The sequence below is a fragment of the Vipera berus genome (assembly GCF_964194415.1).
Source record: "Vipera berus genome assembly, chromosome: 1".
Lineage (NCBI taxonomy): Eukaryota > Metazoa > Chordata > Lepidosauria > Squamata > Viperidae > Vipera > Vipera berus.
The window spans coordinates 344,984,664-345,006,719 of NC_138202.1; the positions used below are offsets into that span (position 1 = coordinate 344,984,664).

The 22,056-nt window shown below is 39.2% G+C and overlaps 1 protein-coding gene across 2 annotated transcripts; it reads left to right on the forward strand.

Annotated features, from left to right (window-relative positions):
* Positions 1 to 9,657: 9,657 nt before the first annotated feature.
* Positions 9,658 to 17,980, forward strand: ORAI2 (ORAI calcium release-activated calcium modulator 2; the record flags this gene model as incomplete). 2 transcript variants are annotated; one of them, XM_081313131.1, is made up of 2 exons in its annotated part: positions 9,658 to 9,927; positions 17,233 to 17,980. In XM_081313131.1, the coding sequence occupies 2 exons, from the start codon at positions 9,658 to 9,660 to the stop codon at positions 17,776 to 17,778; spliced, it is 816 nt and encodes a 271-aa protein (XP_081169257.1). In that variant the 3' UTR covers positions 17,779 to 17,980. The 2 variants fall into 2 exon arrangements, with proteins under 2 accessions (XP_081169257.1, XP_081169258.1); XM_081313132.1 differs by having other exon boundaries at positions 9,658 to 9,885.
* Positions 17,981 to 22,056: the final 4,076 nt, after the last annotated feature.

The following is a 22,056-nucleotide window of genomic DNA, read 5'->3' on the forward strand; positions in this document are numbered from 1 at the left end:
AAGGCGTGGGAGGATTCAGAAGACCTGCCTCCCCTTGGCGCCGAGGTCCTGTTCGCTGGACACGTTTAACCAGCTGAAGTAAAGACTTGGCAGATGGCAAAATATGCTTAACTTGATTAGCATTAAGCCTGCTCCTTTGTTTCGTGGCTTAGTGGGTGCTGCGAACCCAGAACCCACTTGTGTTTAGTGTGTTGTCTGGAAAGAAGTTAACCTAGGAACCCTATTTTGCAAACAGAGTCATAAAATCTCAATTGTAAACTTGTATCCAGAGGTCTTCCTGCAAGTAACAGTATTTCTACTGTAATGCCAACAAATAATAATTGATAATAAACTACCATAAGATTATTTTTTTTATAAACTGCCTTGCCTGCAAGGATCTACATAAACATCACTTTATTTTCTGGGAATACTTTTCAAGTAATTTCACCCACAATTTTTTTTAATAAGTAAAGGCATTTCTACAATATTCTTAATCTGCTATTAAGAACATGCTAAAGTACAGGGAACTTAACAAAAGTTAAGGCTAACCAAGCTTAATATTTTGCGCAAATACAGCTATAGCTCTTTAAAAGATGGGGGGGGGAGTTATACTGTAGCATTATTTCTGCGGGTTCCTGCATTAGGCAGAGGGTTGGACTAGATCAAGGGTAGGTAACATCGGCTCTTTTATGACTCATGGACTTCAACTCCCAGAATTCCTGAGCCAGCTATGCCTGGCTCAGGAATTCTGGGAGTTGAAGTCCATGAGTCATAAAAGAGCCGAGGTTGCCTACCCCTGGACTAGATGATCACTAATGTCCCTTTCAACCCTTAGCTTTCCTAAGTCTATAGAGCCATTCTACTCCCCAAAATCTTAAATATATACTATATGTTTGCAGGAGTAGAGGAATACAGTTTGTGTATTTTGAGGCGGCATTCCAGTACTGATTGTGTGTTTTGAAGGATTCAGATCAAATTCTTTTGCAGCCCTATGGGAAGAAATGGGTTTGAATTTGACAAGAGTGCTGGCTTATTGCCAACACACTGCCATTTACTTCCAGGTAGGAGTTTACTGTAAGATTGTAACCTTCTGTTTTGGTTTATCTAATCTCTAAGACTACATTACTATATACCAGGGGTAGGCAACCTCGGCTCTTTTATGACTCATGGACTTCAACTCCCAGAATTCCTGAGTCAGCTATGAGTTGAAGTCCATGAATCATAAAAGAGCCGAGGTTGCCTACCCCTGCTATATACCTATACATATGAACATCTTTTCCTGTCATTTCTAAGGGCCAGCAATATATCGTACTGCTTTATAGAGTTTTATAGGCAAAAGGAGCGGTCCATATGTGCTAAGAGTTTACTATCTGAAATAGGCAATGAGGAAGCAATATTGAGTGGGGAATGTTAAAGAGTATTCAGCATGTGCATTAAAGGAACCAGCTGAAGGACAGCATCAAAAATGGACTTGAAACAAAGAAGCAGCTCCCTGTCGCAGGAAGTATCTAGATTGAGTACCTTTTAAAAGCTAGAAGAACAGGAGCCCCACTCTTCATGGTATGTAGGGTTTGCACAAGCGTGTGCCTGGAACGTCTCAGAAGATCAGCCCAACACAATGCAGATGAGAGCTCCATTAGAGAAGTATGGATTTCAGTAGGTAAGTGTTCAATACTCAGGATGAGATACTCAGATATTCTCTGCTGAAATCTCTAAAAATCTTGTTTTAGCTGGATCAGCTCCCCAAAAGGCTTCTGATAAAATATGTTGGGTGATATTAGCTGCTGAGGGAGAATGGAGTGACTATCCAATCCAGATTGGGGAAAGGTGCTGGAGTTTTAATGGAAAAGAATATATTTTTCGGTAGGGATATGTATGGAATATGTATATGTGTGTCTGTGCATGCTTTTTCTATACCTTTTGCTCAGCATGTATTATTAATCTTCCAATTCAACTTCAATGTGTGCTTCTAAGCATTGCATTAAATATTCTTTCTCTCTCTTTCATTTCGTTTTCTTATTTGCTGGCCTGTGGATGGCATAAAAGTGAGAAAATAGCCTTTTGAGATATACTCCTAGGCAAGTCAGTATAGACTTAGCAAACCTGAACATTAAGTTGTACGGCATATTGTATTCTCTGCATGAAATCAGCATGTTGTGAGAACGTCTGCACACACAGCAAGATGCCCCACCCAGAAGTGCTCTGGTATTGACAGGATAAGGAGTCCAATGCAAGAATTTACAACACAGGGAGGGGTAGCTAAAAGCAGAAGGTAACATTAATCACAATAACTCCACCAGGGAAAGATGGAAACACAAGAATTTATTTGTCACTTGATTATTTGCATCTGTGTAGTGGAGTAATTTCCATAGCTATGTGTGGGCAGTATATTGACTGGTATATTTCTAGCAAGGAAAAAGTGTTCTGTTTGAGATTGATTGATTATGTGCCATTATCCATGGTGACTCCTGGCGACCACCTAGATAGATTTTCTCCATGAGTCATTCCTAACCTGGTCTTTCAAGTCTCCCAATGGCGCACTCATCACCATTGCTGCTGGGTTGTTTTCTTATTCTCTTTCCTTGCACCTTTCCCAACCTCAGAGCCTTCTCCAGAGAGCTGGCTCTTCACATAATGTGTCCAAACCAGGACACATTTATACCTTAAATAAGAACACTGGGTTGATGTGGTTGATGATCCATTGGTTTCTTTTCTGGACTGTCCACAATATTCTCAGGAGTGAGACCCTAGAATAAACATATTTCTTTGAATGGAGGGATATGGAATTACAATTTTTCAATGGGGGTACAAGATGGTGGCAAAATGATGCAAAATTCTTTTCTTGGTCAGCTAATGGCCAGTTATTTGCAGTCCAGCTATGTAAATCGTGGACTAGTTACCTCATTTGAATAAATGAACTGGGTCAAAACAAAAATAATCCTGCACATCTGAAGCATCCTATGAAGACATTGGAATAAGACTGATGTTGGAGACAGGAATCTGTAACCAACATTGACAGGTTACTTAGACAACTGTCTTTTTTCCAAGAATTCTACCTGTTCAGTCCAATAGATTGGGCATGCTGCAGATCCTGTCAGCCAGAGCGTTGACTGGTAGAAACTAGAAGTTGGGCTTTTTCTGCTGCAGCCCCTACCTAATGGAATATTCTCCCTTCGGCAATTAGTGTGGTCCCAACCCTGTTGGTTTTTCCCAAAGTTTTAAAAACCTGGCTATGTACCAGGGACTGAGGCTCAGAAAGCATTAAGGGCCCTGTTATATGACTTTATTATTAGTTCACAGCTGCTGTTTATTCCTTTTGTGGATATTTATTGTTTTAAATGTTTTTTATTTAATTGTTTTAGAATTTTAGAATTGTAAGCCACCCAGTCTATTTCTGTTGTGGTTCCCAGTTTATTAAACTATCTTTTTGGGAATGAAAATGCTTACATTGTTATGTTATCCACATCAATTTCTTCCTATCTGGTCCATCAACTTCTAACTTTGATGTTGGCAGCTGCTGCTTATATTCTAACAGGGAGCTATTGAATTTTCCAGATTATTGTAGCTCAATTCTTTGAATCTTCAACTAAACCAACCAGGCTTTCCCTATATACTAAGCCATGTTTTGGGCAAATGCAAATACCAGGCCTTTAATAGATCTAGTTGTGTAATCTGTGTGAGCATGGCTGTAAAATGTAGGCAGTCCTTGTGGCTGATTACCATTTCTCTCTGTTTAAAATGAGAAGAAAAAGCGACACAACAGCAAGATGCAGAACCATAGTCAGCAGAGTATATAAGTGACCTAGAAACTGTGTTTGCAGCCTTGCAAATTGCCAGAAGATCATGGCAGATCAGTCACTTGTTGCTTGAATGGTGTGATACACACTCAGAATTGTGGCTTGGGTAGTATAGCAGGTAAGCTCCAAATCAACCAGTAAAAAAATGGCTTGCAATGAGGCTCGCTCCGAGCCAGCTTTTTGGGTGCTTCAAGGATCTGTTTTATATTAGCATTTGACATTATTGTCTTTATTGTCTGTTGGATCCAGATGTGGTCAAATACCAAGTACATTCACTGGAATAAAATTTCCTAAAACAAAAATTGCCGACATCCCATTTGATTGATTTCTGACAGTATAAATGGATCCAACGACATGGTTTATTTGGGTGAAATATTTAAATTTTCTTCGGGTGAATAAATGAATGCATGGCCTAAGACTGTATAAGTGGCCTGTGACTGAATACACAACCTCTGCTTTCTTTGCAGATTACTGATTTAGAATCCTTAGGTCAAATATTGATATATTTACAACCAAACTTCACATTTTAAAATATTCAACAGTACAGAGTGATGCAAGATGTCCATGGGTAGAGATCAATAGTCTTTGTTCCAGAATCATATTGCTAAGTGACTTGAGTAAAATGAAGAGGAAGAAGAAGAACAGTGCTGGAGAGATTTAGCCAGGAATCTAAGGTTTTATTAAGCTGTCTCTGTTTCTCTTTTATGTATCTTTTCTGCCTCATTTTTTGTTTTCAGGGTAAATTATGCAACAGTGCATAATTTCACTCAGAGCCGCGTTTATATCCTGTAGGGCTTGCAAAATGTGAGTGTGTTTGGCTGCTCTGTGTGACTCAAACCATAAAAGAAAAAAGGGTATGGTTGAGAAGGAACAAGACACAGCTGTTAAGAATCAGATTAAAAGTAAGATAGCCAGGGAAGTTAAGAGAGATTGCCAGGTTCTGAGCAGAATAGTTGCTGCTTTTTTTGGCTTCTGTGCTAGATCATGACCATTGCTGGATCTGACCACTAAAACCAGATAAGAAAACATGCTTCATTTAACCATAAAATCTTGGGGAAACTGTAATCTCCCATTACTTTGGAAGTCTAGCCACCAAAGTTTGGATTCCATGTTCTCAAAATATCTATTGGAACTACAGATAGTCCTTGACTTATGACCACAGTTGAGCCCAAAATTTCTGTTAAGTAAGGCAATTGTTAAGTGAGTTGAGCCCCATTTTATGACCTTTGTGCCACAGTCGTTAAATGAATCACTGCAGTTGTTAAGTGAATCATACAGTTGTTAAATGAATCTGGCTCCCTCCATTGACTTTGCTTGTCAGAAGCCGGCTGAGAGGGTTGCATAGGCTAATCACACAACCCTGGGACAGTGCAACTATCATAAATGCATGCCAGTTGCCAAGTGCCTGAATTTTGATGACATGACCGTGGGGATGCTGTAACAGTTGTAACTGTGAAAAACAGTCATAAGTCACTTTTTCAGTGCCATTGTAACTTCAAAAGGTCACTAAACCAATGGTTGTAAGTCGAAGACTACCTCTACAGATATACTAAAATGGCAGTGCAAATGATCTACTGTAAGGGAAAATGTTAAAAACACTAAAACATTGGAATCTTTTACTTTGGTGACAAAGTTTTAAAGAAGGACAAGATAGAGATTGATAAATTGTACTTTATGATAGCTAACTGTTTCATAGAAGCATCGAGTTGGAAGGGACCATGGAGATCATCTAATCCATGTTTAAAGACTGAATACTAGCTGTTGTGTACAATCCTGGGTTGTATAAACAGAGGCATACTGTAGAATCAAGAACACGCCAAGTCTTAGTACTGCTTTATAAAGCCCTAGTAAGACCACACCTCAAATACTGCAGCCAATTTTGGTCACCATATCACAAAAAAAGATGATGATGATGACATGATAATGATCAGGGCTTTTTTTCTCATAGACCACTCAGAACGGAGTTCCGGCACCTTTTTTGGATGAAACCTTGTAGGGTAGGCAAGGCGGGTTGTATGACATGTGTGAGTTCCGGCACCTTTTTCTTTTACAAAAAAAGCAGTGATAATGATGATGATGATGATGATGATGATGTGGTGGTGGTGGTGGAAGGGACCTTGGAGGTCATCTAGTCCAACCCCCTGCTCAGGCAGGAAACCCTATACCATTTCAGACAAATGGCTGTTGAGAGTTTGGAAAAAATTCAGACAAGAGCAACTAAGTTGATCAGAGGGCTGGAGACCAAAACACACGAAGAATGGCTACTGTTTGTCTAGTCTAAAGAAAAGAAGAAATAGGGGAGATATGATAGCAAGCAGTATTCCAGTATTTGAGGGGCAGCCACAAGGCAGAGGGGGCCAGGTTGTTCACCAGAGCCCCAGAGGGAAGGACGAGAAACAATGGTTGGAAACTGATCAACCTGGAATTAAGGAGAAACTTCCTGACAGTGAGGACAATCAACCAGTGGAACAGCTTACCCCCAGAAATCATGGGCATTCCATCACTGGAAATTTTTAAAAAGAGACTAGACAATCACCTGTCTGAGATGGTATAGATTCTCCTGCTTGAGCAGAGGGCTGGACTAGAAGACCTCCAGGTCCCTTCCAGATATTCTATTCTATTCTATTCTATTCTATTCTATTCTATTCTATTCTATTCTATTCTATTCTATTCTATTCTATTCTATTCTATTCTATTCCATTCCATTCCATTCCATTCCATTCCATTCCATTCCATTCCATTCCATTCCATTCCATTGGGGTGGGAAAGCAATTGATTTTGGACTTCCCAAGACTATCTGGAGAGCTGCAGTGGACAGTCGGATACTTGTCTAGAAGCATATTTGGTTTGCTGCATTAGAATTCTTCTTCTGTTCTAATTATTATTTAATAAACTTGTATACCATCTGATTCTCAGTGACTTTTGGTGTTATCTGCAGAAAATGTTGTTTAAGAGACAAAGATGGATCCACACAGACATTGGGTTCATCCCTCCCATAACTGCTTTGCTATTCTTCTCATTTCCTGACTTCATTCCTATTGGAGGGCGGAAAAAGCAGCAACCAGCTGGGCCCCCATCCTTTTCTACTGTGATTTCTTTTCATGGAGAGAGACGAATTAAAATCACAAAAGACCATTAACCTGCCCCTTGGCACATCTGTGGGGAATGGGGGCAAGGTGCTGAAACACTAAGCTCCAAGTGGGTGGGGGAAATCCCAGCAGGCAGGAGATAGAAGGAGGCAGGAATTTCCATTTATGGGAACGTCCCATCCTGTAATTCCGAAAAAATTACGAATTGTCTTTGGCATATTTCCTGTGAAGCCTAAATTGAGCCAATAGTTAATCATCTCAACTTTCCAAGCCTCTTAGAAACTCTACAATAATGTGGTGGCACTGTGTATCTCAGATTACTTCAGGTGGATGTGACAAACTGGGTACTATAGCTTAATGGAGAACTTGATTAATTAATTAAATGAAGATAATCATTTATTATGCTGGATTACTACCTGAAATAAAAGGTACAGGATTTGTGTTATGCTCTAAATTGTCACTTTTGCCTTTTTTCTCTCTGTCAGCCAGAAATATCTTTTCATTTCTGAAGAAGAGTTTATCTTTTATCCTTTTCTTTCTTCTCAGACTCCCGTTTTGTATTATTGGTTTGGTTTTTCTTACACACACATACAAAAGTAAAATTTCAGGAAATTCTGGTGGAAAAGCTTGAAATATTACAGTGCTTGCTTTTAAGCACTTTTTACAAATATGAAGTTAACGCTATTATTTTACAAAATGCATTATATATTGATTTATCCATAAACCAAATTTTGTGCTTAGTAGTGAAAAATGTAGTTGAAGGCAATAATTATGAGCGTATTATTTCAATTTACTTCAATATACTATTGTTTAGTGCCAATGAAACTGCAAATGTATCACCTTTTATGCTTGTTTAGATGAGGTAGACCGGCCAAAAGGTAAATTTTAAAACAGAAGAAATAAGTATTGTATGAAATCACACAAACACAAAAAATTAACAATCAAGCAGCTTCAACAAGCACTATTTTCTGGGAAAGAAGCTAAAGTATGTGGAGAGGAACCAAGGCACAAAATGTACATTTTCCTATATCAATCCTTGCTGAATATAATAGGCATTGTTGTATACTCTGATTTAAAAATAGAGGTAAAGTTGAAAAGTGAAAAAATGTTTGTCTCCCATTTTTTCCCAATTTTCTCCTAGGTGCTTTATATTTGTATGTAAATACAGGTAGTCCTCAACTTACAACCATAATTGAGCCCAAAATTTATGTTTAAGTGAAAAAAATGTTGTGAGTTTTGCCCCATTTCACAACATTTCCTGCCACATTTGTTAAGTGAATCACTGCAGTTGTTAAATTAATAACATAGGTGTTAAGTGAATTTGGCTTCCCCATTGACTTTGCTTGACAGAAGGTCACAAAAGGGACTCTGGGACATCGCAACCATCATAAACGTGAACCAGTTGTCAAGCATCCGAATGTAAATCACATGACCATGAGGCGGCTGCAAAAGTCATAAGTGTGAAAAATGGTCATAAATCACTTTTTTCAGTGTCGTTGTAACTTCAAACTGTAAACGAACTGTTGTAAGTCGAGGACTACCTGGATGCTATTCAGCTAGCCTAATTACTATATACTTATGCTCTTTTTCTATTATTTCATTTTCTGTCAACTAACTTGTGCAATTTCACCTTTTATTTTCATTTTTCTTTTCAGGGCTTTAAACAGCTGTAAACAATGTTTTGTTGCATCATTTTAACTAATTTTAATTCCAAAGAGGGTACAATGACTATGTTAAGGTAAAGGTAAAGGTTCCCCCGCACATGCATGCTAGTCGTTTCCAACTCTAGGGGCCGGTGCTCATCTCCATTTCAAAGCCGAAGAGCCAGTCTCCGTGGTCATGTGGCTGGCATGACTAGACGCCAAAGGCGCACGGAACGCTGCTGCCTTCCCACTGTAGTGGTCCCTATTTTTCTACTTGCATTTTTATGTGCTTTCGAACTGCTAGGTTGGCAGAAGCTGGGACGAGTAACAGGCGCTCACTCTGTTACACGGCACTCGGGATTCGACCCGCCAAACTGCCGACCTTCTGATCAACAAGCTCAACGTCCTAACCCACTGAGCCACCCCGTCCCTTAATGACTATGTTACAGTATTGTTAAAGAGCAATACTGGAAATCGCCTTGAGAACAATGGCTATATTCAATTTTATTTAATAATTCCTATTCATGTATGGCATCAGTGGTGCCTTCTTTCAGAATATTGTTTTTTCAAAGCATCAGCGTTTCAATGGTACACACATGTTTTTAAAACTACATATTGGTCAGCTTTGCTCATTTAGGTCATTAGGGGTACATTCAGTTGTACTCCTTTTATCATACTTTGTCAGCAGTTTCTTTTCATTTGGTTTTAAAGCTTGCCATTTCAGAGTATTCAGATTGACTTTTCCTTGCCAGCCTAGGCCCATTCCTAAGTATTTTAATCCTGTAATGGTCATACGAACCCCATTTCCATATTTCCTTTCTATATTACCTGAGTTTTTAGTTTTGCTTTTTCTGCCTCCTGTGACTGAAATGCTTGTGCTGCATAAAATACATTAATCAGTACACTTATGCAGATTGGACTGGGAATTCTTTAAATAAATGCTTTTATTTAATCAGTTGTGATCAGTGAATGTATATTGTATATATATATATATAAATTAGTACATGTAAATCAAGTAATTATAAAAATGCTAATCCTACTTGCCTAAATCATTGTGTAGGTGTTTGATCATCCTAGCTTACATTTTATTTATAAACAGTAGCTAATGGTTGGATTTTTTTAAAAAATTTCTGTAGCTTGACTTTCATCATGAGTTCTGAGTTAAATGTCCCCGTAGACCCTACTCCTTCAGCCTGCTGTGCTGAGCCCACTGGCAAGGGCATGGATTACCGGGACTGGGTCCGTCGTAGTTATCTGGAGCTGGTCACCTCCAATCATCACTCCGTTCAGGCCCTTTCATGGAGAAAATTATACCTGAGTCGAGCCAAGTTGAAAGCTTCCAGCCGGACCTCTGCCCTCCTCTCTGGATTTGCCATGGTATGTTTTTATAACTGCTGGACTATCACAATTTCCAGATCTGTGATCTGCTTCTATGACCGTGGAACTGAATTCTATGATATCTACATTGGGTTCTTTAGGTAACCAAAAGAAGGGAGTAAAATCCCACTCCTTCTCCCCCCCCCCCCGAGATCTCTTATTTTTGGGACTTTCTTCTTCAGGAAAATAGGAAGGATAGAAAAAATCAATATTCTTACCCAGATTCAAGCATGCTGTTTAAAATCCGCTTATTTTAAAAGCTTATGAATTCCGTTGTCACCAGCTATGGCTGAACATGAAGTTAGCCAGCCTTTTCTTCTGTTGGTTTTTGGGAAGCTTCTCCTGGACTGTTCAGGGAGACCTCTGTCTCTCCTAAGTCTCTGGGATTTCCTTCCTTCATTCCACCCCTTCAGGGTGGGTTCTGGCCCCTTAGGGTCCCCAACAAAAAGAAATTTCAGCTGAATGGTTCAGCATTCCGAATCTTCAGTCTGCTCGCTGGAAAACAGGAACTGGAAGTCTACATTGGGTTCTTTAATACAGGTAGTCCTTGACTTACAACCATAATTGAGCCCAAAGTTTCTGTTGCTGAGTGAGACATTTGTTAAGTGAGGTTTGCCCCATTTAACGGCCTTTCCTGCCACAACTGTTAAGCAAATCACTGCAGTTAAGTTAGAAACGTAGCTGTGAGGTGAATATGGCTTCCCCCTTGACTTTGCTTGTCAGAAGGTCACAATAGGGGATCCCATGACCCCGGGACAGTTCAACCATCATAAATATGAGTTATTTGCCGAGCATCAGAAATTTGATCATGTGACCATTGGGATGCTGCAACGGTTGTAAGTGTGAAAAACAGGATAAGTCACTTTTGTCAGTGCCGTTGTAACTTTGGTCACTAAACAAACTGTTGAAAGTCGAGGACTACCTGTACTCAGATGTAACAAAGCTAACCTGTGATTAGAAGTATCCAGAGGAGCATTAAAAGTTTGCAATGTAAGCATAAATGCAGAATTACGATAAATAATAATAATAATAATAATAATAATAATAACAACAACAACAACAACAACAACAACAACAACAACAACAATAATAATAATAATAATAATAATAATAATAATAATAATAATAATAATAAGAAGAAGAAGAAGAAGAAGAAGAAGAAGAAGAAGAAGAAGAAGAAGTTGGAAGGGACCTTGGAGGTCATCTAGTCCAACCCCTGCTCAGGCAGGAAACCCTATACCATTTCAGGCAAATGGCTGTCCAGTCTCTTCTTAAAAACTTCCAGTGTTGGAGCATTCACCACTTCTGGAGGCAGGTTGTTCCACTGGTTAATTGTTCTAACTGTCAGGAAGTTTCTCCTTAGTTCTAGGTTGCTTCTCTCCTTGACTAGTTTCCATCCGTTGCTTCTTGTCCTGCTTTCAGGTGCTTTGGAGAATAGCTTGACTCCCTCTTCTTTGTGGCAGCCCCTGAGATATTGGAACACTGCTATCATGTCACCCCTCACCCTTCTCTTCGTTAAACTACACATACCCAATTCCAGCAACCGTTCCCTATGTTTTAGCCTCCAGTCCCCCAATCATCTTTGTTGCTCTTCTCTGTACCCTTTCTAGAGTCTCGACATCTTTTTTACATTGTGGTGACCAAAACTGGATGCAGTATTCCAAGTGTGGCCTTACCAAGGCATTGTAAAGTGGTATTAGTACTTCACTTGATCTTGATTCTATCCCTCTGTTAATGCAGCCTAGCACTATTTTGGCTTTTTTGGCAGCTGCAGCACACTGCTGGCTCATATTTAAGTGATTGTCCACTAGGACTCCGAGATCTCTCTCACAGTTGCTACTATTGAGCAAGGTACCACCTATACTATACCTGTGCATTTGATTTTTCCTGCCTAAATGTAGAACCTTACTTTTTTCACAAATGAATTTCATTTTGTTAGATAGTGCCCAGTGTTCGAGTCTGTCCAGATTCTCCTGTATCTTAAGCCTATCTTCTGGAGTATTGGCTATTCCTGCCAGCTTGGTGTCGTCTGCAAATTTGATGAGTTCCCCATCTATCCCCTCATCCAAATCGTTGATGAAGATGTTGAAGAGCACTGGGCCCAGAACAGAGCCCTGGGGCACCCCACTATACACTTCCTTCCATGTAGATGCAGTTCCATTGAGGACCACACGCTGAGTACGGCCTATCAGCCAGTTATGAATCCATCTGGTGGTGATGCTATCTAACCCACATTTTTCTATCTTATCAAGTAGTAGGTTGTGATCTACTTTATCAAATGCCTTACTGAAGTCCAAGTAAATTATATCTACAGCATTCCTCTGGTCCACTAGTTTTGTCACTTGGTCAAAGAATGCAATAAGATTTGTCTGGCATGATCTGTTTTTGACAAACCCATGTTGGCTTTTAGTGATAACTTTGTTCGCATCAAGGTGTTCGCTGATTTGTTGTTTGATTATCTTTTCCAGAATCTTCCCAGGTATTGAGGTCAGGCTGATAGGTCTGTAATTTCCTGGATCTATTTTTTTCCCTTTTTTGAAGATGGGAACTACATCAGCTCTCTTCCAGTCCTCTGGTAGTTCCCCAGTGCTCCAGGATCTTTGAAAAATATAGTTCAGTGGTTCTGAGATCACGTCTGCCAGTTCCTTGAGAACCTTGGGGTGTAATCCATCTGGTCCTGGTGATTTGAACTCGTCTAGGCTGGACAGGTGCTCACTTAACATTTTCTCATCTATCTTAACTTGCGTTTCTATTCTGTTTTTTATGGCACTGGTTTTGGTAGGTTGGACTGTTTTTTCCCTTTGTGTAAAGACAGATGCAAAAAACGAGTTAAATCTGCTTTCTCCCTGTTGCTTGTCACCTTCTTGCCACTTTCACCCACTAATGGACCAATCATTTCCTTAACTTTTTTCTTGTTTCTTATATGTTGAAAGAAGCTTTTTTTGTTATTTTTGACTTTGGTCGCAAGCCTTAGTTCATTTTGAGCCTTAGCTTTCCTCACTTCATCTTTGCAGGCACGGGCTGTTTGCTGATATTCTGCCTTAGTTATGTGCCCCTCTTTCCACTTATACTTGTCCTTTTTATCTTTCAGTTTATCAGAGAGTTCTTTATGCAGCCATGCTGGTTTCTTTTGAAAGCTGTTATTTTTCTTCTTTGTTGGTATTGTGCTAGACTGGGCCTTTATTATCTCACTTTTCAAAATTTCCCAAGCTTCTTGAGTTGTTTTCCCCTTTAGGATTCTCATCCATGGAATTCTTCCCAAGGTCTCTCTAAGTTTATTGAAATTAGCTCTTTTAAAGCCCAAGACTCTAGTTTGGCTGTATTCTATTGCTTGTGCTTCCATAATGTTGAATTCCAATAATGCATGATCACTTCCCCCCAAGGTTCCTGTGGCTTCGACACTTTCTATCATTTCATCTCTGTTAGTGAGAATTAAATCCAATATGGCTAATCCCCTAGTTCCCTTCTCTACTTTTTGAGAGGGAAAGTTGTCAGCTAGGTTTGACAGGAATCTGTTTGATCTTCCACTTGCTGCAGAATTTGTCTCCCAGTTGATATCAGGGTAATTAAAGTCCCCCATTACTATTGTGATGCGCTTCCTACATACCTTAGTTAACTGACTAGCAAAAAGTTCATCTATTTCCTCTGCTTGGTTGGGCGGCCTATAGTATACACCTATGGCAATGTCATTTTTCCCCCTTTTATATTGACCCCAATACATTCAAGTTTACAGTTTTCATCATTGTTGTGCTCTATTTCTGTAGAGATAAAGTTATTTCTTATATATAGAGCAACTCCACCTCCTCTTTTGTTTAGTCTGTTTCTTTTAAATAATTTAAATCCCTCTAGCTGTGTGTTCCATTTGTGGGTTTCGTCCCGCCATGTTTCCATAATGGCAACAATATCATATCCGCCCTCATTTACCTGAATTTCTAGTTCACCCTGCTTGCTGTTCATACTCTGTGTATTGGTGTATAGACATTTGAGTCCTTTATGACTGACCCTGTGTTTACTTGCTATATAACTTGTGTGGTGCCTGAGTTCCCCTATTTTCTTAGATTGCCGGGGACAGTGATGTTCTATATCAATTAACTCACTGTCCCCGTTGTTTAGTTTAAATATTCCTCCAAAAAAGCTGTGAATTTATTGCCAAGTAACTCAGTCCCTTTCTTGGATGGATGTAGACCATCTCTTTTGTACATTTTTTCATTGGACCAGCTACAGACATCGTGACTAATATAACCAAAGCCTTCTCCTTTACACCACTCCTTTAGCTACATATTAAATTCTGCTATACGCTGGCCTTTTCCATTTTGCTCCTTATACACTGGTAAGACCTCTGAAAAAGTGAGCCTACAGCCTATTCTGCTGAGTTCCTGCCCCAAGCTCTGGAAATCATTCTGCACAGAGAGTACATCGTTTTGGGACAGATCGTTAGTGCCAAGATGTACAATGGCATCCACATCACAGTCTTTGCTGGCATTGTTGACTATTTTGAAAATGCGCTTCTTGTCCCTACTGGCAGTAGCACCTGGAAGACACCTGACCTCTTTTGAAAGCTCTGTGTCCTTTCCTAAATTTACATCCCTTATAAATGAATCACCAACCAGAAGGTGGCTTCTCTTTTTGGGTATTTTTCTTTTCTTGCATGCTCAGTACTTCTCCATTCCATTGCTTCCACATCCTGTTTGTCGTTTTTCTTTTTGGTAAGAAGTACAAAGCATGCAGTGACATATTCTTTATGCATGTCCAGTGACTTTGCTGGAAGGTGCTTATAAAATACTTTAAGAACTGTCACATAGATCAGGGATCCCCAACCCCCAGTCCATGGACCGGCACAAACAAGCGAAGCCCCACGGAACCGGTCCCTGGTGCTCAAAACGTTGGTGACCCATGACATATATGTAGATTTAGGATAAATTCTAGGCTGTCTTTCACTGCATGTGCTCAGAAGCTATAAGATTGTTGTTTGTATTTATTTGTCTTGGTTCCTGTGTGCAGCAAGTTGTACAGTTGCAAGAAAAAGTATGTGAACCCTTTGGGATTACGTGGAGTTTTGCATGAATTGGCCATAAAATGCGCTCTAAACGTCATGTAAGTCACAACAATAGAAAAACACAGTCTGCTTAAAATAATACTACACAAACATTAGCTGTTGTCATGTTTTAATTGAACATAAGATGGAAACATTCACAGTGCAGGGTGGAAAAAGTATGTGAACCCCTAGCCTAATGACTTCTCCAAGAGCTAATTGGAGCCAGGAGTGAGCCAACCTTGACTCCAACCAGTGTGATGATATTGGATGTGTTGCTGACAGCCGTCCTGCCCTTTAAAAACACACACCTGTTTTGGGTTTACTGGTCTCAAGAAGCACTGTCTGATGTGAACCATGCCTCGCAGAAAAGAGCTCTCAGAAGACCTACGATCAAGAATTGTTGACTTGCATGAAGCTGGAAAGGGTTACAAAAGTATCTCCAAAAGCCTTGATGTTCATGTGTCCACGGTAAGACAGACTGTCTACAAATGGAGAAAGTTTAGCACTGTTGCTACTATCCCTAGGCGTGGTCGTCCTGTAAAAATGACTGCAAGAGCACAGCACATAATGCTTAATGAGGTAAAGAAGAATCCTAGAGTGTCAGCTAAAGACCTACAGAAATCTCTGGCACATGCTAACATTTTTGTTGACACATCTACAATAAGGAAAACATTAAACAAGAATGGAGTACATGGGAGGACACCACGGAGAAAGCCATTGCTGTCCAAAAAAAATATTGCAGCATGTTTGAAGTTTGCAAAAGAGCACCTGGATGTTCCACAGCACTACTGGCAAAATATACTGTGGACAGATGAAACCAAAATAGAGTTGTTTGGGAAAAACACACAACACTATGTGTGGAGGAAAAAAGGCACAGCACACCAACATCAAAACCTCATCCCCACTGTAAAACATGGCGGAGGGAGCATCATGGTTTGGGGCTGCTTTGCTGCCTCAGGGCCTGGACGGATTGTTGTCATTGATGGGAAAATGAATTCCAGAGTTTATCAGGACATTTTGCAGGAAAACGTATGACCATCTGTCCACCAACTGAAGCTCCGCAGAGGATGGGTGATGCAACAGGACAATGACCCAAAGCATAGAAGTAATTCAACAAAACAATGGCTTCAACAGAACAGAATACGCCTTCTGGAGTGGCCCAGTCAGAGTCCTGACCTCAACCCGATTGAAATGCTGTGGCATGACCTTAAGAGAGCGATTCACACCAGACATCCCAAGAATATTGCTACACTGAAACAGTTTTGTGCAGAGGAGTGGTCCAAAATTACTCCAGATCATTGTGCAGGTCTGATCTGCAACTACAGGAAACGTTTGGTTGAGGTTATTGCTGCCAAAGTTATTAAGTCCAAAGGTTCACATACTTTTTCCACCCTGCACTGTGAATGTTTCCATCTTATGTTCAATTAAAACATGACAACAGCTAATGTTTGTGTAGTATTATTTTAAGCAGACTGTGTTTTTCTATTGTTGTGACTTACATGACGTTTAGAGCGCATTTTATGGCCAATTCATGCAAAACTCCACGTAATCCCAAAGGGTTCACATACTTTTTCTTGCAACTGTATTTGATGGCTTAAATAGCCTCTTTCATGATTCCTGTTACATTAGAGGTGGCAACTTAAAAACTATGTGACTCTCCAGCCACTCTGATATCACAGCACTAACATTTAGTAGTAAAGATAATTTCTTGATTTTAAAAAAGAAATAAGGATAAAAATAGTTGTGTCATCATATTTATATGGCTGCCCATCTCACAAAATGTGAGGGAAATGGGGAAGGAAGGAAGGAAGGAAGGAAGGAAGGAAATTTTGGCCTTGCACCATTTACTGTGCTTAGTGACATCATTGTGTCATTACCATATGGATTGGGGGGAAAATTGCAACCCTTGAGTGCAAAAAAATTCTGCCATTGTTCTACATCATTTCCTTCCTTCCTAAACCATGTTTACGAACCTTCTTTCCTAAAACATAAAACCATGTTAGCACCACAGTCATGGATTAAAACAAATTTCAATACAATTAGGTTTATAAGTGCTTAAAAAGATAACATTAAATGGACAACTTCTCTTCATTTGATTATCTTCCCTTATACCCTGGCAACATGCTTATGTAATTGGTTTCTCCAATGGAGCTCCAGCCTAAATCCATTCAAATTGATTGATTGGTTATGTGCCATTAAATTGGTGTTGACTTTTAGCAACTATGTAAGATATGCTTTCTCCATGATGATCTGTCCTTAACCTGGTCTTTCAGGCCAAGCAAATAGTCACCTCTTAATATGTTGTTTTGCAGGTGGCAATGGTTGAAGTCCAGCTTGAAATGCAGTACCAGTATCCCCAAATGCTGCTGATTGCCTTTAGTGCTTGTACCACCATTTTAGTTGCTGTCCATCTCTTTGCTCTACTTATCAGCACTTGCATCTTGCCTAATGTGGAAGCAGTGAGTAACATCCATAACCTGAACTCCATCAGTGAATCTCCCCATGAACGTATGCATGTATATATAGAGTTGGCATGGGGTTTTTCCACTGTTTTGGGCATCCTTCTCTTTCTTGCTGAGGTTGTCCTCTTATGCTGGATCAAATTTCTGCCGGTGGACTCCACGTTCAGAAATGATAGTACTGTTATCCAGAAGACTAGCCAACATACAGGCTGGCATGCAGCCCTCATCTCTACTATAATTATGGTTCCTGTGGGGATCATCTTTGTTGTCTTCACAATCCATTTCTACCGGTCACTTGTCCGCCACAAAACAGAACGCCACAACCGAGAGATTGAAGAGCTTCACAAACTGAAAGTGCAGCTAGATGGGCATGACAGGGGTTTGCAAGTTGTGTGACAAATGGATGCCTTTTTGTTCCTACACTCATGTCCAGCTGAGGGGTTTTTTAGAAACAGCAGGAGAAAGGCTTGATAAGCTGTTTAGAGTCCTATCCTTCTCTGATGACAAATATTTGGCTGCTTTTCATTGAGGCCCAGATGAACTTCTCTTTGGTTTGTCATACTACAGCCAACATAACCATGTTTATAAAATTGAAGGCTACTTACATCTGGGCAGTTATTCTTTCTACTTCCATAACTTGAAAACAGTTTATACAGCTGGATGATTGTGATGCATTTTAATTTAATTGCTGCTACTTTTAGTATTTTTTGAGGAAATGCATGGAACCAGGGAAGTCTGTCACTGCTCCCTTACTGGCAAGTTTTACAAGCATTACTTTGGAAATGAGTTTGTACATCACAACATGCAAATAGATTCTACGATATGGAAATTGTGAAATGTGTCTACTTTGCAATTTCATACAGAGGAAGTATTTCTATCCGACAAAGATAGATTCAGTTTGAGCCAAGAACTTTTCCTCTGCGAGCTTTTTTCTCTTTATTTATTATTTCATATTGCTTCTGTAAGGTATTTTTTCCCATTGAAAAAAGAGAAAAAAACAGCCCTTAGCCCAGAAATTCCCATGTTTTTGGTTAATGAGAATTTTTTGGAAATTACAGCAGTACTTTTCCTTCTAAATGCTAATTATAAAAGAAAGATCTTTGATTGTACAACAGAGTTGTGTGTGTAAGGTTGCAATTTAAAAACATCAGGCCCTGGAGACACAATTTGTTACGCTGCAGAAGGCATCCAAGCTGATACTGTTCTTCAGTAACAGAAGACAGCTGGAATGTGAAGTACAAATTCTGATTGATGCACAAAGTTATTTTATGATACAGAAATACTGTACTAGTGACAAAGTGTAGCTAGTATTTGAAAAAAAAAACCTTTTTATAAGTCCAAGAATCCTTGTTCAAACCACAGTTCTATATGTTCAAAGAATTCTAGCTAAGTGAAATGTGGATGATTTCATTTAGCTATTTTCAGTCTGAGAAAATTAAATTTTATCCTATGCATTCTAATTTAATAATGAGTTGATACCATAAGTAGACATCTTTCAAAACATGTGCCCTACTATTCAGATGAGACATTAATGTCCTATTTCACACATCTTATAGTATGTATAATCAATTATTGTATGTTGAAAATAGGATAATTGTATGATGAATTTCAAATATATTTCCCCAAACTTTTTTTTCTTATGCAAAATATACTTTGAAAAGGAAAAATAGAATATAATTGTAGAATATAATCCTTCCTGGTAAATTGTTCAAAGGTAATATGTACCTAATTGTATACTTCATCCCTTATTTCAGTGGTTTGCCTGCTGGATATATTAATTTTAGTATAATTAATATATATACATTGTATGTGCATTTTCTGCAAAAGACATACCGGTACTAATTGCAAAGCTACATAAAATGCCATTTATTGAATACTTCAAAACAACTCTTGTATTTTTTAAAACAAATAAGTCATTAATGATTTAAATAATATGTGCATTTGAGATGGTATGAGTATCTGAGTGTCTTCAAATTAGGCCTAATTCACAAGTCTGATATATAGCTGGTAATTGAGACTCTCTGAACACTCCAGTATAACAAATTTATGTGCAGTATTCACATGGCAATAGAAGAGCCATATACACCTGTTTTTAAAAAAAGTTCCTCAGAAGCAGTTGATTGGATCCGGATTTAGTTTCACTTTAGTTTTGTTATAATTGGGACAAGCTAGCCACAATTTAATCTCATGTTCTTTGATATCAGCAGGGCTAAAATCTAGCACAATTCTAGTGTAATCAGCAAACTAACTGTAAACTCCATCTTAGGTTTAAGTCAAATATTGCCCAAGATCATCATTATTAAAAAAATTAAACGTGACTCAGTTCAGATGGAATAAGATGAAAAGAGAAGAATAAAAATACTTTAATTATCTATTCCTAGCATGGAGGAGAAAAGGAGTGAAGGACACTGGCTGACATATCATTCTGGTAAACTATGGTTCATTAAATACCAACATTCTGTATAGCGCATTAATTTAATGAATTAATTTGACCCACTCTAAGCAGCACAGCTTCTGTTCTTTTACAGCAAGGGGCCCCAATCCCCTGGCCATGGACCGTTCCAGTCCGCAGTCTATTGGGAACTGGAGCCGTGCAAGCAGCAGGCGATTGCACAAAGCTTCATTTGTGCATGTGCAGAATTAGGTTGCACATATGCAACCATCCCCTCTCCCCCTGCTGCTGCTGCTACCACCATCGGTCTTTGGACCCAAAAAGGTTGGGGACTGCTATTTTACAGATTATACATTAACTAGTAGAATATTTAAAAAAAAATGAAGGAAAGAAGCAGCCAACAAGACGTAGAAGTGGAATAGAATTTTTATCTTGTTCTGGGGTTTCTATATTGATCAGAGATAGTACTAGATTCTGGTTACTACTTGAAACAGAAAACCTTTTGTTTTCTCCTTTTACAGAGGTGTACTTTTTGCCATTTGTTTAAGGAACTGAATTCCTGAACACTTACAAAAAGAAAGTTTAATTGCAGTTTGCTCCACTGACATCTTAAGTATTAAGACTTTTAACTACAGTACAAGACACTAAAACCTTTTTATTTTATTTTCACAAATCCAAATCATCATCACTAAGGATTGCCAAATGTTGGAGAAGGCTTTTCAAACTCTAAAATATAAAACTGTAAAAAGCTTTTCTGTGGCCTCACTTAGCAAGCCACAACTTTTATCTTTTCTGTCCATCTCTCCTCCATTCTCCAGTCTTATTTGCTACCTGACCGAGAGTTGCATTCTTATAAGACATTATTAGATAGATGTTCAATATTAATTTATGCAACTGTTCCAGAGATGCACAACTTGAGGCAAAAGATCTCCTGCAGAACCCCCTCAAAAGCGTTGTATGCAAACTAGGAGCAGGATTATCAAAATGCAGGGTGAAGCTAGGAGATAAACTGAACTAGAATCGCAGCAAGGTGAGCTGCAGATTCTGGAAACGTGTAAGGAGGGCTCTGGAAAGGATGAACAAATCTTAAAAGTTGCTATGGAAAGCCTGACTCCCTGTCCAAAATACAATTGATCTTATCCACATCCAAACTGCTTATTTCACCTTTCTATCTTACTGATCATTAATTTGCCCATTTTGGCCTTCTGGTGTCTCAAATTTGTATGCCTAATCCCCAGCCTCAACTCTGGATTCACTGGAATGTATTTTGCATACTGCAGCCACATCATGCAAATGACAACAGCAAATTAATCTTATTAACCGCAAAGATATCCAATCCTCCCAAGGAGTCCTTCATGACTTACTTTCTGCAGATCCTCTTGGCTTCTTTCTTCATTTGTGGTTTTGCCATCTCTTATCTGCTAATATACAGGCAGTCCTCAACTTATGACCACAACTGAGCCCAGAATTTATGTTGCTGAGAAATTTGTTGAGTTTTGCCTCATTTTATGACTTTTGTCACATTTGTTAAGTGAATCACTGCGGTTGTTAAATTAGTAATACAGTTAAGTGAATCTGGCTTCCCCGTTGACTTTGCTTGTCAGAAGCTCGTAAAAGATGATCACATGACCCTGGGACACTGCAACCGTCATAAATATGAATCAGTTGTCAAGCATCAGAAAGTAAATCATGTGACCATGGGAATACTGCCATGGTCATAAGTCACTTTTTCAGTGCTGCTGTAACTTGGAACAGTCACTAAATGAACTGTTGTAAGTCGAGGACTACCTATAGAAGCACAAATCACATACTATGACCTATTTAGCCTTGCAATTTTAAGGAAGCATTAGAGACGAGTTTAGTGAATTCATTGCAATATGGTACTATATGTGATGCTAATGGAATATATTCTCTGAATCAGAGGTCCCCAACCTTTTGAGCACCAGGGACTGGTTACGTGGAGATTTTTCCACGGACCAGGCTGTCTCTGTGTGGTTTTGTGTGCTGCCTGCATCTTGTGGATGGGGCTTTCCTTGTTTGTGCGGACTGGTTGCTGGCATGCCACGGCCCGGTACTGGTCCATGGCCCGGGGGTTGGGGATCCCTGCTCTGAATAATACAAAAGCAGTAATAATGGAAACAGGGGCATTCCCCAACAAGGTAAATTGGGAAGTAACTAAGTTACATTATACTTTGTATATAATAACAGCTAAAATTAGGCTACATTTAGGAATAAGCAGTCTGTATAAGAAAAACCACAATCATACTGTCAGAATCCATTTA